The sequence below is a fragment of the Dreissena polymorpha genome, chromosome 9 (genome assembly GCF_020536995.1).
Source record: "Dreissena polymorpha isolate Duluth1 chromosome 9, UMN_Dpol_1.0, whole genome shotgun sequence".
NCBI classification, from domain to species: domain Eukaryota; kingdom Metazoa; phylum Mollusca; class Bivalvia; order Myida; family Dreissenidae; genus Dreissena; species Dreissena polymorpha.
Genome location: NC_068363.1, coordinates 53,615,653 through 53,629,820, shown reverse-complemented (window position 1 = coordinate 53,629,820; position 14,168 = coordinate 53,615,653). Strand labels below are relative to the sequence as shown.

The 14,168-nt window shown below is 39.3% G+C and overlaps 1 protein-coding gene and 1 long non-coding RNA gene across 6 annotated transcripts; both read right to left on the bottom strand.

The window, feature by feature from the left end:
- Positions 1-280: 280 nt before the first annotated feature.
- LOC127844947 (xylose isomerase-like) lies at positions 281-12,283 on the bottom strand. Its single transcript, XM_052375512.1, has 15 exons — positions 12,015-12,283; positions 10,639-10,715; positions 9,803-9,875; positions 8,836-8,977; positions 8,304-8,441; positions 7,855-7,964; positions 7,440-7,535; positions 6,941-7,024; positions 4,617-4,672; positions 3,892-3,962; positions 3,109-3,214; positions 1,972-2,074; positions 1,558-1,637; positions 1,034-1,108; positions 281-599 (listed from the first exon to the last, which is right to left on the bottom strand). The coding sequence occupies exons 1-15, from the start codon at positions 12,103-12,105 to the stop codon at positions 516-518; spliced, it is 1,386 nt and encodes a 461-aa protein (XP_052231472.1). The 5' UTR covers positions 12,106-12,283; the 3' UTR covers positions 281-515.
- Positions 4,679-6,931, bottom strand: LOC127844948 (uncharacterized). Of its 5 annotated transcripts, XR_008032987.1 has the most exons (4): positions 6,434-6,931; positions 6,266-6,349; positions 6,014-6,097; positions 4,679-5,636 (listed from the first exon to the last, which is right to left on the bottom strand). It is a non-coding gene; the product is annotated as an uncharacterized LOC127844948 (long non-coding RNA). The 5 variants fall into 5 exon arrangements; XR_008032986.1 differs by having other exon boundaries at positions 4,679-5,544; positions 6,006-6,097; positions 6,266-6,931; XR_008032983.1 differs by having other exon boundaries at positions 6,266-6,931.
- Positions 12,284-14,168: the final 1,885 nt, after the last annotated feature.

Here is a 14,168-nt window from a genome sequence, read left to right as displayed (position 1 = left end):
CTATCTATTCATCTACCATACATTGAAGAGAATGTCCATGAATTATTCTTCAAAGTATCGAAGTGGGATTTAATTACTCGTATTGAATTTGATAGCGAGAGGTTGAGTCCTTGACTGTCTGCACTTTTTTCTCCAACTGGCGACAATGGCTCCCGACGTGCAGCCAATGAATTTTTTATTTAAAAACGAGATGTCCGAACCCAGCACGGTGTTTCCTTGCCTTAATGAATTGATTTAGAAAGATCTGTGACCCATACAAATATCAACGCCAAGACATGAGGAGTTTTAATTGATATTTTACAGATAACTGATCGAATGTCGTTAAAATACAACCATACCATTTATTTCAATGAATATTATTTGATACGAAATATGTTCGTTACAAGTGCACTACATAAAATCATATATATCAGATACACTTATGAATACATTTAGTTGATTTCATAGTAACATTGTCGCAGTTGCTGTGTTTACATGCACATTACTCCCTAGTTACAATGTCACCGTTGCAATGGTTACATGTAGTTGTTGAACATGGATTCGTAGTGCTCCTGTCGACCGGAATTGACATTGGCTTCACCGTGGGCGAGTATATATTGCTGAAAGGAAAATAATACCCAAACACTATACATGTACTATGTTAATTATTATTATTGTTATGTGCTTTATGGTTTTATTTATATATGTTTTATTTATTTTATATTAGTTTCATTTAGTGTCTTTCTTATTACACTTTCCGCTCAAAAGAGCACAAGGGGAAGCTTTAATTTTGTTTTTGTGAATTTCCATAGCGTTAAATATTTACACCAACAATAACTGATGTACAAACCTAACCATTTCCAGGTAAACCTAGTAAGTGCACGAGAATCATATCTAGTGCATGCACGAGTATAATAGGTAACGAGCTGATTTCATTTCTAAATTATCACAAGAAAATAATTTTAAAACACTTTTAAGGTATTTGACAATATTGAAACGGTATCTGAGTTCTGCTAATCAATATTTTCATTTGCAGGTTGCCGTTTTTTGATACCTCTAGTTCCTCAAAACTGGTAGCGCCGGTGTCGATTTTCAGACCTATTCCCGTCGAGTAGCTCGAATATCGGTCCTGTAATCACACATGGCGAACAATTTGTAATCGAATCGTTACAACGATATTTCTTGTATAGATATATACCAAAAGTTATCCTTTGTCATCAATCATGTTAAGTGAAGCGACAATGTATTTGCAGGAAAGATAGGCGAACTTGTCGCGCAGATGTTATTGCAAACTGTTGTCGTTAAAACACGCACAGGAGAGAATAACAATCTTGTCGCGCAGTAACACAAAAATACTACTTTGCTTTACATTAATTATTACAAAGTGTGGTACCCCGAGACATGTACAGGAAGTAGTTACTACCATGTAACGATGATATTACAAAGAATTTCCAACAAAACACGTACAGGAAAGAATTAATAACTTGTCAAACATATATTACAGACGGCAAATACATGTGACTAAATAATATCTACTTTGGCATTTATATATTAAAGGCCGCGTTTCATTGTGCCTACCTCAATATGTTTGGTAAACAGCTTCTCTTCTGCAATGGTGGCTGCAACCTTCAGCGCTCTAGCAAAGGTGTCCATGGCGCCTGGAGTTATCATGTCAACAACACAGTTACAGAGGCTATTGATGCGCATAAGTATTAATTAAATTCATTTATAGAGTACTGATTCAAAATATTAAGAAATAAATATAACGAACTGAAACACATGAACAAAAATGATAATTCCACGGTACGCGGTCACCATTTTGAAATTTTAAAAGAAGAGTTGCGTTCTTTCATGTTGTTCGTATCGTGTGTACATAAAATAAATATTTCCTCAAAACAATTGTATTACAAAAATATGGCATTTCAAAATCACTATGCTATCAAATAATTATGAAATGTTCATATATATCGCACACGACGACTGCTTGGATACCTATGTGCGCTGTAAACATGTCCTGCAGGGCCGTGGACTCTCGTCGCACTTTGCAGTCGAAATTTAGACCACCGGGGGCTAAGCCACCCTGATCCAGAATAACCTGAAAACAGTATTAATTAATAGTGTTCATATAAAACACGCGAATAGCTTGCTAAATAAGTATATTAATAGTAGGAATGGTCGCTTAGTGACGTACATGTACCAGCACTTCGACTGGCATCGAATCAGTTAAACGATGTATTAATGCGCTACGCTTGTGGAGCAATGATAATTAATATTATATATTCAACTATGCTAATACAGTATTACTAGACAAAGATCAAACATTAGCCCTTATAAACAACCATGATCCTTATTGTACTATACAGAAATCAAGAGATGTGTTTGTCAGAAACACAACGCCCCCTAATGAGCCGCTTTGAAATGAAATTTCAATATATCATTTGGCAGGTTTAGAAATTATCTCCCTTTTAAAGCTTATTACTTCCCTTGGATTTCATTTTTTTTACTTTTGACCTTGACGCATGACATTGACCTTGACCTTTCACAACTCAAAATGTGCAGCTCCATGAGATACATATGCATGCCAAATATCAATTTGCTATGTTTAATATTGCAAAAGTTAAGAAGAAGGTTAAAGTTTTGGTTTAAGTTTTGGGACACACACACACACACACACACACACACACACAGACACATACAATGACAGACAGGCGGCCAAAAACAATATAACCCCGATCTTTCGATCCGGGGGCATAAAAAAAACATTTCAGTTTGGTGAGATTAAGAGAAAACAGTACGGTGTCACTCCTAATTCGTGTGCATATACTCTCTTACTTTCTCGCCTTCAGTCTGTCTACGCTGACAACACATTGTTTGGTTCATCAGTGCGCGGAATAAATTGCTGTTTTGTTGAATAAACTTCGCCGGTAGGTAGACCATAAACAAACAGTTAGATTTTCAGACCGAAACTTTGGGTTTTAGACGCTGCTGCACTTTTTTCATATTGACTTCTTTTCATGTTTAATATCATCTATGCAATGTGAGACATATATAACCCAATAGCTCCTAATGCTTCGTGCTTTGCCAACATCACAACCATACTGCGAATTTGACATATTTTAAGTGCCCTACCCTCATGATCTGTGTGCAGTTTTTCAGGTCCATGGGGAACTGGTCCGTGTCCCAGCCCAGGTCCGGAGATCCCGTGTTCGAGTCCACGGAGCCAAGCATGCCAAACCTGCAGGAAGTTAATTTACAGCTCCAATGCCCGAAACTCGTGACACCACGGCTTTTTGCGGAATTCTAGTATACCGACAACCGTGCTACTTTTGTAATATCCGTAATTCCCCGCAAGGTATGTATTTTTAATAAATGTTCATGAATTATAATGATAAAAAGTAAAATGTGTATTTAAATTGGTGTTGTGGAAGACAAAATAGCGTTGTTTAGTAGCTTCATCTTTTCTTATTTCTTGCCATTTTCTGAGCATATTTATCGTTTTAAAATGTGGATTATACATGTATTCCTCTTTCTTTTAAATAAAATGTATTAAGGAACTAAACATGCGGTCTTTACTATTTACGTAAGTCGCGAATATGTTTACAAAATTACTGTCATAACAAATTATGGACTTCCATGGATAAGGAGTCACTGTCTTTTATAGATAAAACATTCTAATCAACAATGGTTGTTTTTATTTGATCTTTTTCATCACCGACATACATTTAAGTTGCAACCCTGTGGAAAATTTCACAGGACAGATTGTCTCAAAAATCATAACATCGTTTCACAGATTTCTCGTTAAGCAAAAACGTGAAATGCCGATGTAACCTCACTAATATTCTTCTATTATATTGTATTATAGTTTTCACTACAAACATTTTAAAACCACTTTTTGACGCAGCGACTTACTACGCGGATGACATGACGACATCGTGTTCAAAGCCGTGTCCGGCCAAGGTCGTGTGGTTTGGCTCAATGTTCAACTGGAAGCAGCAAAGAGCAAACTCAACTTTCAAAAAACGATTTATCAAACAAATGACTAAATTATACGTTTGAAAATGAATATCCCGCATAAAGAGGATCCTTTAAAGTGAAATCAACATTCATAAGTGATGTGTCCGCAGAGAATAGTACTTTATCAACCAGATAAATGATTTAATAGATGGAAACTATAGGTGTCATGTAAACTTGTGCTTTACATAAGTAGTAGCCTTTAATCTGCTACTTCGTGTACATACCGGACTACTTTTTAGCCTTTCGATTTCGGTTAAAGGTCAAAGGCAAGCAAGACTTGTAGACGATTTAACTCCTTAAAAAGTATCAAAATCCTCAATCATGTGTTCATCAATTTTTATGAACATGCGAGTTATAGCCTTAGTCTGGAATTAGCCCTTTGCATGCTGGGAAATTTGTCGTCTGCTAAAATGTCGTCTGCCGAATTTCTAAAATTAGTATTTTCATCGATTTTTTTCAAAGAATACTATTAGAATAACAAACAGTTTGGATCCTGATGAGACGCCACGTTCTGTGGCGTCTCATCTGGATCCAAACTGTTTGCAAAGGCCTTCAAAATTCGGTTCCAGCACTGAAAGAGTTAGTTACCAGGAAAATCGAGAAGCTAGATTGTTAATACTCGCCTTATATTCATTTTCCAAACCATACGTCCTAAGGAACGCAATGACCGTCATTGCATCTAGAAGAAGACATACAAAACACAACAGTTATACATGTTAAGGTAATTGAACAATTAAAATTAATGCAACATTTCATGAATATTTCGAAACGTAAAAGAAACTGCATGTTGTACAATAATATTTCCCGCTACTCAATGTAAAAAATCTGACGCTTAACGAATCTTGTTTGAAGATTTTCATGTGTTTAAAGTATTATCTAATAACATTTTAACATTTTATGTGTAAGATAGTTTTAAATAATTATAATCACAAGGAAAACCATTTAAATACAAAAGTTTGCCTACCCCGGGGACAAAAGCCGTGACCATTTGTACGAAAGATCTTAGGCACAACTCAACGTTTGAAATCAATGCCGCATTTTTAACGCTATGCTAGTTAAAAGAGCTTTTATCAGTAACTTACAACTGCTTTATTTTAACGAGAGGTAGGGGAAGAATGGTCGAAGAACTTAGTGCACGACCAATCCCATCACAACTTATGTGGCTAAGCCGGAACTTGAACCCGAGATCCTCCAATGTGTACTCCAGCATTCTATCCACTGATCTAGCCTACCCGGATGTGTACTCCAGCGCTCTACCGATTGACCTAGCCTACCCGGATGTGTACTCCAGCGTTCAACCTACTGATCTAGCCTACCAGGATGTGAACTCCAGCGCTCTAACTACTGACCAAGCCTACCCGGATGTGTACTCCAGCGCTCTATCTACTGACCTAGCCTACCCGGATGTGTACTCCAGCGCTCTACCTACTGACCTAGCCTACCCGGATGTGTACTCAAGCGCTCTACCTACTGACCAAGCCTACCCGGATGTGTACTCCAGCGGTCTATCTACTGACCTAGCCTACCCGGATGTGTACTCCAGCGCTCTACCTACAGACATAGCCTACCCGGATGTGTACTCCAGCGCTCTAACTACTGACCTAGCCTACCCGGATGTGTACTCCAGCGCTATACCTACTGACCTAGCCTACCCGATGTGTACTCCAGCGCTATACCTACTGACCTAGACTACCCGGATGTGTACTCCAGCGCTCAACTTACTGACCTAGCCTACCCGGATGTGAACTCCAGCGCTCTAACTACTGACCTAGCCTACCCGAATGTCTACTCCAGCGTTCTACTTACTGATCTAGCCTATCCGGATGTGTACTCCAGCGCTCTACCTACTGACCTAGCCTACCCGGATGTGTACTCCATCGCTATAACTTCTGACCTAGCCTACCCGGATGTGTACTCCAGCGCTATACATACTGACCTAGCCTACCCGGATGTGTACTCCAGCGCTATACCTACTGACCTAGCCTACCCGGATGTGCAATCCAGCGCTATACCTTCTGACCTAGCCTACCCGGATGTGTACTCCAGCGCTCTACCTACTGACCTAGCCTACCCGGATGTGTACTCCAGCGCTCTATCTACTGACCTAGCCTACCCGGATGTGTACTCCAGCGTTCCACTTACTGATCTAGCCTACCCGGAGGTGTACTCCAGCGCTCTACCTACTGACCTAGACTACCCGAATGTGTACTCCAGCGCTCTACTTACTGACCTAGCCTACCCGGATGTGTACTCAAGCGCTCTATCTACTGACCTAGCCTACCCGGATGTGTACTCCAGCGCTCTATCTACTGACCTAGCCTACCCGGATGTGTACTCCAGCGCTCTATCTACTGACCTAGCCTACCCGGATGTGTTCTCCAGCGTTCTACTTACTGATCTAGTCTACCCGGATGTGTACTCCAGCGCTCTGCCTACAGACCTAGCCTACCCGGATGTGTACTCCAGCGTTCTACCTACTGACCTAGCCTACCCGGATGTGTTATCCAGCGCTCTAACTACTGATCTGGCCTACCCGGATGTGTACTCCAGCGTTCTACTTACTGATCTAGCCTAACCGGATGTGTACTCCAGCGCTCTACCTTCTAACCTAGCCTACCCGGATGTGTACTCCAGCGTTCTACCTACTGACCTAGCCTATCCGGATTTGAACTACAGCGCTCTAACTTCTGATCTGGCCTTCCCCGATGTGTACTCCAGCGCTCTTACTACTGACCTAGTCTACCCGGATGTGTACTCCAGCGCTCTACCTACTGACCTAGCCTAACCGGTCATGTAAACAAGTCCGTTCAATCCATCCATCAGAATTGAATTTAGAAACCTGAGTCACATATCAAGTAACACGTGGCACCCTCCACTTTTGGACAAACACGTAACGTCGACGATGTACCGTCATCCACGTGACGTTTAGATTTCTACGTGGATGTACCGTAGTCATACTGGTGCTTGGAGGGCTCCTTGGGTTTCGGCTCGATGAGCAATGTACCAGTGAATCCGATCTTCTTCTTGTATGCTGCAACGAACATGAAGCCCGTTGTTTTTAAAAAGCATTTAAACTTTCTTTCTTTGTTAGAGTCTTGGAACGGTACAAAGCCAAATTAAATAGTATTTTAGAATGAATGGTCCTTATTTGCATCGAGCGGCTCCATTATAGCATCTTAAATTTACCCATATAAAAATCATGATATTGTATAAAATCTGTTGGTGTAGTTGTTATTTTTATGACTATCCTTTTAATCGTTGAGCCTAAATTTTGGAATTTTGCAATTTCACACTTTCTGCCTAAATTTGATTTTTTGCTAAGAAGAGACTTCATTTAAACGCAAAATGTCATAAAAGCGGAAAGTGTCGTCCGTGAATCTGGGACGACACTTTAGGCACATGCATTATGCTCAGTTTTCTCAGATCACGACTCAATTGTTTTTTACCTGCCGCCATGCGGAAGAACTCCGCCATGTGGTTCTGCTCCTTTCGGATATCCGTGTTCAGAAGGGTGTGGTAGCCCTCGCGGCCTCCCCAGAACACTACAACCGACAGAGGAGAGGGTAACATTGACAGTGAAATATGAAAACACAAAAATCGAATCTGAACACAATATGTAATAATACACACGGGAATATGTGCACGTATACTTACATTAACAACTCAGAAAATGCCATGTGTTTACTGCTCTATAATATATATTCATGTTTCTGTATACATTTTATTTGTTATATTATTTGAATAGTCATAATGCAAATTTTCAATGCTTATATTATGTATTATATAAAGGCATAAATTGTATTTATACATAAATAATAAATGTCACAACAAATATAATACGGAAATGCATGTTGATCTTACCGAAGTTTTCTGCCCCCAATCTCTTGGCCACTTCCATACACTTCTTCACTTGCGCGGCACCGTACGCAAACACATGCGCTTCCGGGCTGCTGGCGGCGCCGTTCATGTACCTGGCGATCATATCAAGGGCAGCTAAAGAACACAATATGCTGCAGTTGAACAGGCACGGATTCCTCAAAAACATGTTAAGATTGTTTAAACAGGAGTGTAGCTAAAGTTCCTATCTTCCATATCACGATAACGTGTGCCGAATGTTCATTGTGAAAATAGCTAACCTTAAAATCCAACACAACATACAAAATATGTTGTGTAATATAGATATTAACACAACGCTTCCAATAATATAAGATATTCTAATAGTACGATATTATAGTCAGACAACAAGGCATCCGGACAAGACCATGTTGTGCCATGTAACGAAATAATCGAGCGTCCCCGAAGCTCCCTACCTGGGATGCGCGAATAGGTTGGAGGTGGCCCAGAGCAGCTTCACTCCCGTCGTCTGCTGCAGCTTCAACGCCAGGTCCGCTATCTCGTCCAAGTTCCGGTTGGTTTCCTCTAGTGTCGCACCTTCCGGTGATATGTCACTGCAGAGCGGTACGGGAATAATTGTCTTTATAACGTGTGTAGATTTATATACATAAGGATTAAATAGCTTTGTGTGCAAACGGAACTTGTTTTGTGGATTATAAAAATTCCCCAGAGATGCGTTCACACATAGGTTAAACTAATGTTAAGTTTACTAAAAAACAGAATATTAAAATATTGATGCATACATACATGGTACGTTTTTATGTTCCGATTCCATCCATCACATTTTAATCTTTCTTTTGGTAGGAACCAGTACTTAATTGTATAGTATGACAAAAATATAAATGTTCCCCGATTTATTTCTCAGCCTACATCGCAAAGCGGGTAAATATACCACATACATGACCCTATTTTAACGCGAATGAATAAAAGCAAACAGAGAGAAGCTACCGGTCGTGGAATGTCCAGTACTTGACCCCCAACTTCGTGAAGAACTCGAACGCCGCCCGGAGTCGCCTGCGTGCGTTGGCCATGGAGTTTGAGCCGTCATCCCATGGGCGCACCAGGGTAGGGAAACCGAACGGATCAGCACCTATCAACGCCCATAAGCCAAAGAGGATTTTAAATCATTTAGAACGCTTTATTAAACTTATCTGTTTTATTGGACCATGTGCACATGTAGTAAAAGGAACAAAGGTGCAAATTATTTAACGATAAAAAAATCTTTAACATTATAGAGTACTACAAAACACAGCCATATATAAAGCATCGCGTTCATTTGTATCGCGCTCGGATTTGTATTGTACGAGTATTTGAGAGCTCTTGCATTTGTATTGCGCGTGTATTTGTATCGCGCGAACATTAATTTTGCACGTTTATCTGTATTGCGCTTACATTTTATCATGAGTTAATGTTTGCTCGAACTTGTGTATAGCGTACACATTTGCATCGCGCCTACATTTGTCTCTCGCGTACATTTTTATCGCGCGTACATTTGCATCACGCATACATTCGCATCCCCCGTAAACTTTGTAACGCGCGTACATTTACACCACGCGTATATTTATATCTTGTGTACATTTGTACCACGCGAGCAATTGAATCAATGGACCATTTGTATCGCACCTAAATTTGAAGCATGCGAACATGTGTATCGCACGTACATTTGAATCGCACGCACATTTGTATCGCACGTACATTTAAATAGGCGTATATTTGTATCGCACGTATATTTGAACATCACGAACATTTGTATCGCACGCATATTTGAAAATCAAATATATTTGTATTGTCCCTATAATTGAACGGCAGGTACGTTCTATTTGTAAGGCACGTATATATTTGTATAACGTGTACATTTAAATCGTACGTGCATTTGTATTGCACGTGCATTGTATTGCAAGTAAAGCAAACCTACCAGTGCCTCGGAACGTGTGCCAGAAACAGACGGAAAAACGCAGCCACTCTTCCATGGTACGTCCATGCACTTTCTGTAACGCAGACAACATGTTCAGACAAAGTAAAGTAAAGGTAAGAATAAACAATAAGAATATAATACATCAAGTAGAATTAAATGGTTTAGTACTATTTACAATATTGTATGTACCTTACGATACGCACGTTCTGTGTTTAAAAAGTATTAAAATTGTGGGTTGAATTAATTGTGTAGACAATCGAACAATCGGGCCTCTGAAGTTATGGAACGAATGCAAAGAAAATAATACACTATCAAACGGTTCTGTCCGGTGATCACGCTTTAAACTCGATAGGCTGATAAAAATCGGATCAACACCACATAGGAATTCATTGCAGCACAGAGCATAAATATTGAGGAACACATAAAAAAATAATTATGCAAAGTCGGTTAATAAAATGAATAAAAAGTGTATTTGCATTTGGTTTAATGTTTTGGTTAACCTTACTTTCAAAACGTGGGTTTATGATCAATTGTACTCATCGTCTTCAACATTTGTAAAAAAACGAAGTGCGGAAGATACCCGAACACGCAATATTACCGGACACGACAGAAATCGGGCGTTATGAAGGACATCAAAGACATCAAAAAGCATTATTATTAAATATATATCTATAAAAGAGGAACATATAAAGAGTTTGTGTATATTTCCCTATTGAACAAAACAATAATGGTAATTACGATATGTGAATATAGATACAACCCCTTAAAAAGCACGTGTTATATGACTCCCACCTATTCCCTAAGCACGCGCTACATGACCCCCATTGATTTCCTACCTCCGAGGGGTTGTAGTGTTTGAACACCAATGTGTTGTCTCGACCCGCACTAGGGTCCACAGCAATCTTCTTGACACCTGAATGGAAAAATACACACAAGTGTGTCTCGTTCTTGGAAAACGGGGTTAATAAGGGACGACACTCTCCGCCTAAACTGGATTTTCGTTTAGGAGAGACTTCCTATCAACGAAAATTTAAATTAAAGCCAAAGCCGAAAGTGTCGTCCTTTATTAGCGTGTGCGTACTCATATGTGACTATTAAAGGGGCCTTTTGACAGATTTTGGCATGTATTGAAGTTTGGCATTAATTGCTTTATAATGATAAATGTTAATATTGGATCTAAAAAGCTCCAGTAAAAACTCAAGAATAAAATTTATTTAAAAAAAAGAAAAAAGTAACCCGCATCAGGGCTCGAACCACTGAGCCCTGGATTCCTGGAGTATAAGTCTACCCACTTAGACCACTCGGCCATCCAATGAAGAATGTATTTTATACTTTTATAAGCAATCCTCGTAGTTTCACAAAATATGACGACAGCAACAGAACTCTCAAAATTATTCAATCGTTTCGCGTTGCCACGCTTTATAATTTTCAGGTTTTTAAATCGTCAAATGATGCATATTATGGCTATTTTAGAGCATGGTAAATGTTCAGTATTACTGTTTCCTCACAAATATCATAACTTAAACGAAAATTTGCGAATCTTAAACAACTTTTTTAATTTTGTCACTTTACCAAAACGTGAAAAAGCCGCTATAATGGTACATACATTTTGTTTGGCACGCATAGAACTGACAATGCAATAAAATGCAAATGTGATACTGATACTCATGCTGTGGTTGTGATCATTCTGAAAAAGGTCTATCATGCTCATATTCGGCTAGCAAAATTGCAAAACGAAATGCTGCGTCCCATTAATTTTAAATTTAGCCAACAGTATATTATGTTATTTCGGTTCTGTTGGCGAGTTTGTAAGAGAGTTATGCGGAGATCAACACGTGCCACGACATATGCGTACAATAACCCATTTATGCCTATCGTCTAGAATAAAGGCCTTGGCAAACAGCGTAGGCCCAGATGAGACGCCGCATGATGCGGCGTCTCACCAGGGTCTGCGCTGTTTGCTTAAAGGAATTTCTGTAATAAATATTCTAAATAGAGAAATAAATATACTTGACATCCCTAATTTTGAAAATAAATTGTTCCAATTTAGAAGGATGGGAGAGTCCACTAGCGTAAATGGGTTAATCTTTTATCATGTTCTGCTGTGTGTACGAGAGACTCTCGGTGCACGAGGAAAACAAAACCAGCCTCTCAGTATCAAAAACGTGAGTTTGAACTTGCTGACCAATGTTAAAAATACAAAAACACTTACCTGGGAAGAATTCAGCATCGTCAGCGTCATAAACGCTGGCGTCACTGCCGCCACTTCCGGTCCCTTTCGACTCAGGCGCAAAAGACGACATCGTGTGTACGTGCACTTCGCGAAACTGCAAAACACTAGTGATTCTTATGTCGGTGCAAACTTGACCCAAATCGAGAAAACTCGCTGTGTAAACTTATACATGATTATCGCAAATAAACTCAGGGTTATAGATAACACGACAACATGGAGCGGCATTTGCACAGTTCGCTCAGTGTTGTTTAAGATTATTTTCCGCGTATCTGATAGCACTGTCGCTGTGCATGGATATTTAATAGATGTTACATGGCAAATGAATGAGTAAATGCGACTGTCCATTCGGGGTTAAAAACTGGGTTATGGTTTACATAAAATTCATGAAAGTTAAGTATGTTGAGTTTTTCTTCAGCTTGGATTTAACTTTTTTTAAGCCACAGGCAAAACCAAATTAATAATTTTGCCCTGCTCTGTGAAAAGGGGGTTAAAAGCATTTACGAAAAGTGTCGTCCCAGATTAGCCTATGCAGTCCGCACAGGCTAATCAGGGACAACACTTTCTGCTTATATGATATTTTATGTTTAAAGAAAGTCTCTTCTTCGGAAAAATCCAGTTTAGGCGGAAAGTGTCGTCCCTGATTAGCCTGTAGGGACTACACATTAATTTACAACTACCCTTCTAAAATCAGAGACAGTGGAGAACGGCCGTAGAAAGAGTTGTATAACCAATCAGAGACAGTGGAGAACGGCCGTAGAAAGAGTTGTATACCAATCAGAGACAGTGGAGAACGGCCGTAGAAAGAGTTGTATAACCAATCCCCACACAGAGACAGTGGAGAACGGCCGTAGAAAGAGTTGTATAACCAATCCCCACACAAGTTATGTGGCCGGGCCGGGGATCGAACCAGCGATCCTCGGTGTAATCTGGTACCTTCTGCTACAACATGCCAATACGAACTAATGGTCTAGTCGCATATATTGAACTTACCCCTGACATATGTGTGTTGTATAAGATAGGCCCATAGAAGCAGTGGTTTATAGAATATATACTCAAGCGTTAGCATTTGCAGATACATAAGTCTTAAGTAGGCATCAGATGTAACAGTTTTCGTTAAAACAAACACATTGGAAAAGTTCATATGCAAGCATGCATGAGAACATATTATTGTGCATTAGCATACAAAAGCTACTTAATGCACAGTCATTTTGTCTAATAATGATACAACAATTAGGTAAAAATCAGATTTGATAAAACAAAAGAAAACTTTGCATTAATTCTTTAAAAGCTTTTGTTGAATTTAACAAAACTTCATGTACGGCCATTTTGTATATTCAACACACTCTTCAAATGGAACTCCAATTGTGCAACAACACTATAAAACCAGACCACAACAAAACGACGAACATCAATGACAACATGAATAAAACATAAGCAAGAACAACGGCCCGAACAACAAAAAATATAAAGCAACTTTTAAAAACATCTTTATGAGAAACACATACTGCTGCTACTGACGATAGAGACGACGACGATGACGATGACGATGCTGCTGCTGCTGCTGATGATGATGATGATGATGATGATGATGATGATGATGATGATGATGATGATGATGATGACGATGATGAAGACGACGATGATGATGATGATGATGATGATGATGATGATGATGATGATGATGATGATGATGATGATGATGATGATGATGATGATGATGATGATTATGATGATTATGAAGACGACGATGATGAAGATGATGATGATGATGATGATGATGATGATGATGATGATGATGATGATGATGATGATGATGATGATGATGATGATGATGATGATGATGATGATAATGATGGTGCTATTTCCTCAGTTAATGAAACAGCTATTTCATGAGTGCTTGGTGAACAGTAAAAACTGTTGTCCCTCGGTATCAAGGCTGCCATTTGGCACTACCGGCCTCGGACAACAGTTCCAAAGTCATCCCTGATACCTTGGGACAACAGTTGTGACTGTTCATCGCGCATCCATGAAATAACAGTATAATACCTCACTGCTATTGTGATATACAACAATTGTTCTTGTCGATGATTGGGCTACCCGAGAAACGTGTGGTACAATAAAGAATTATATTTG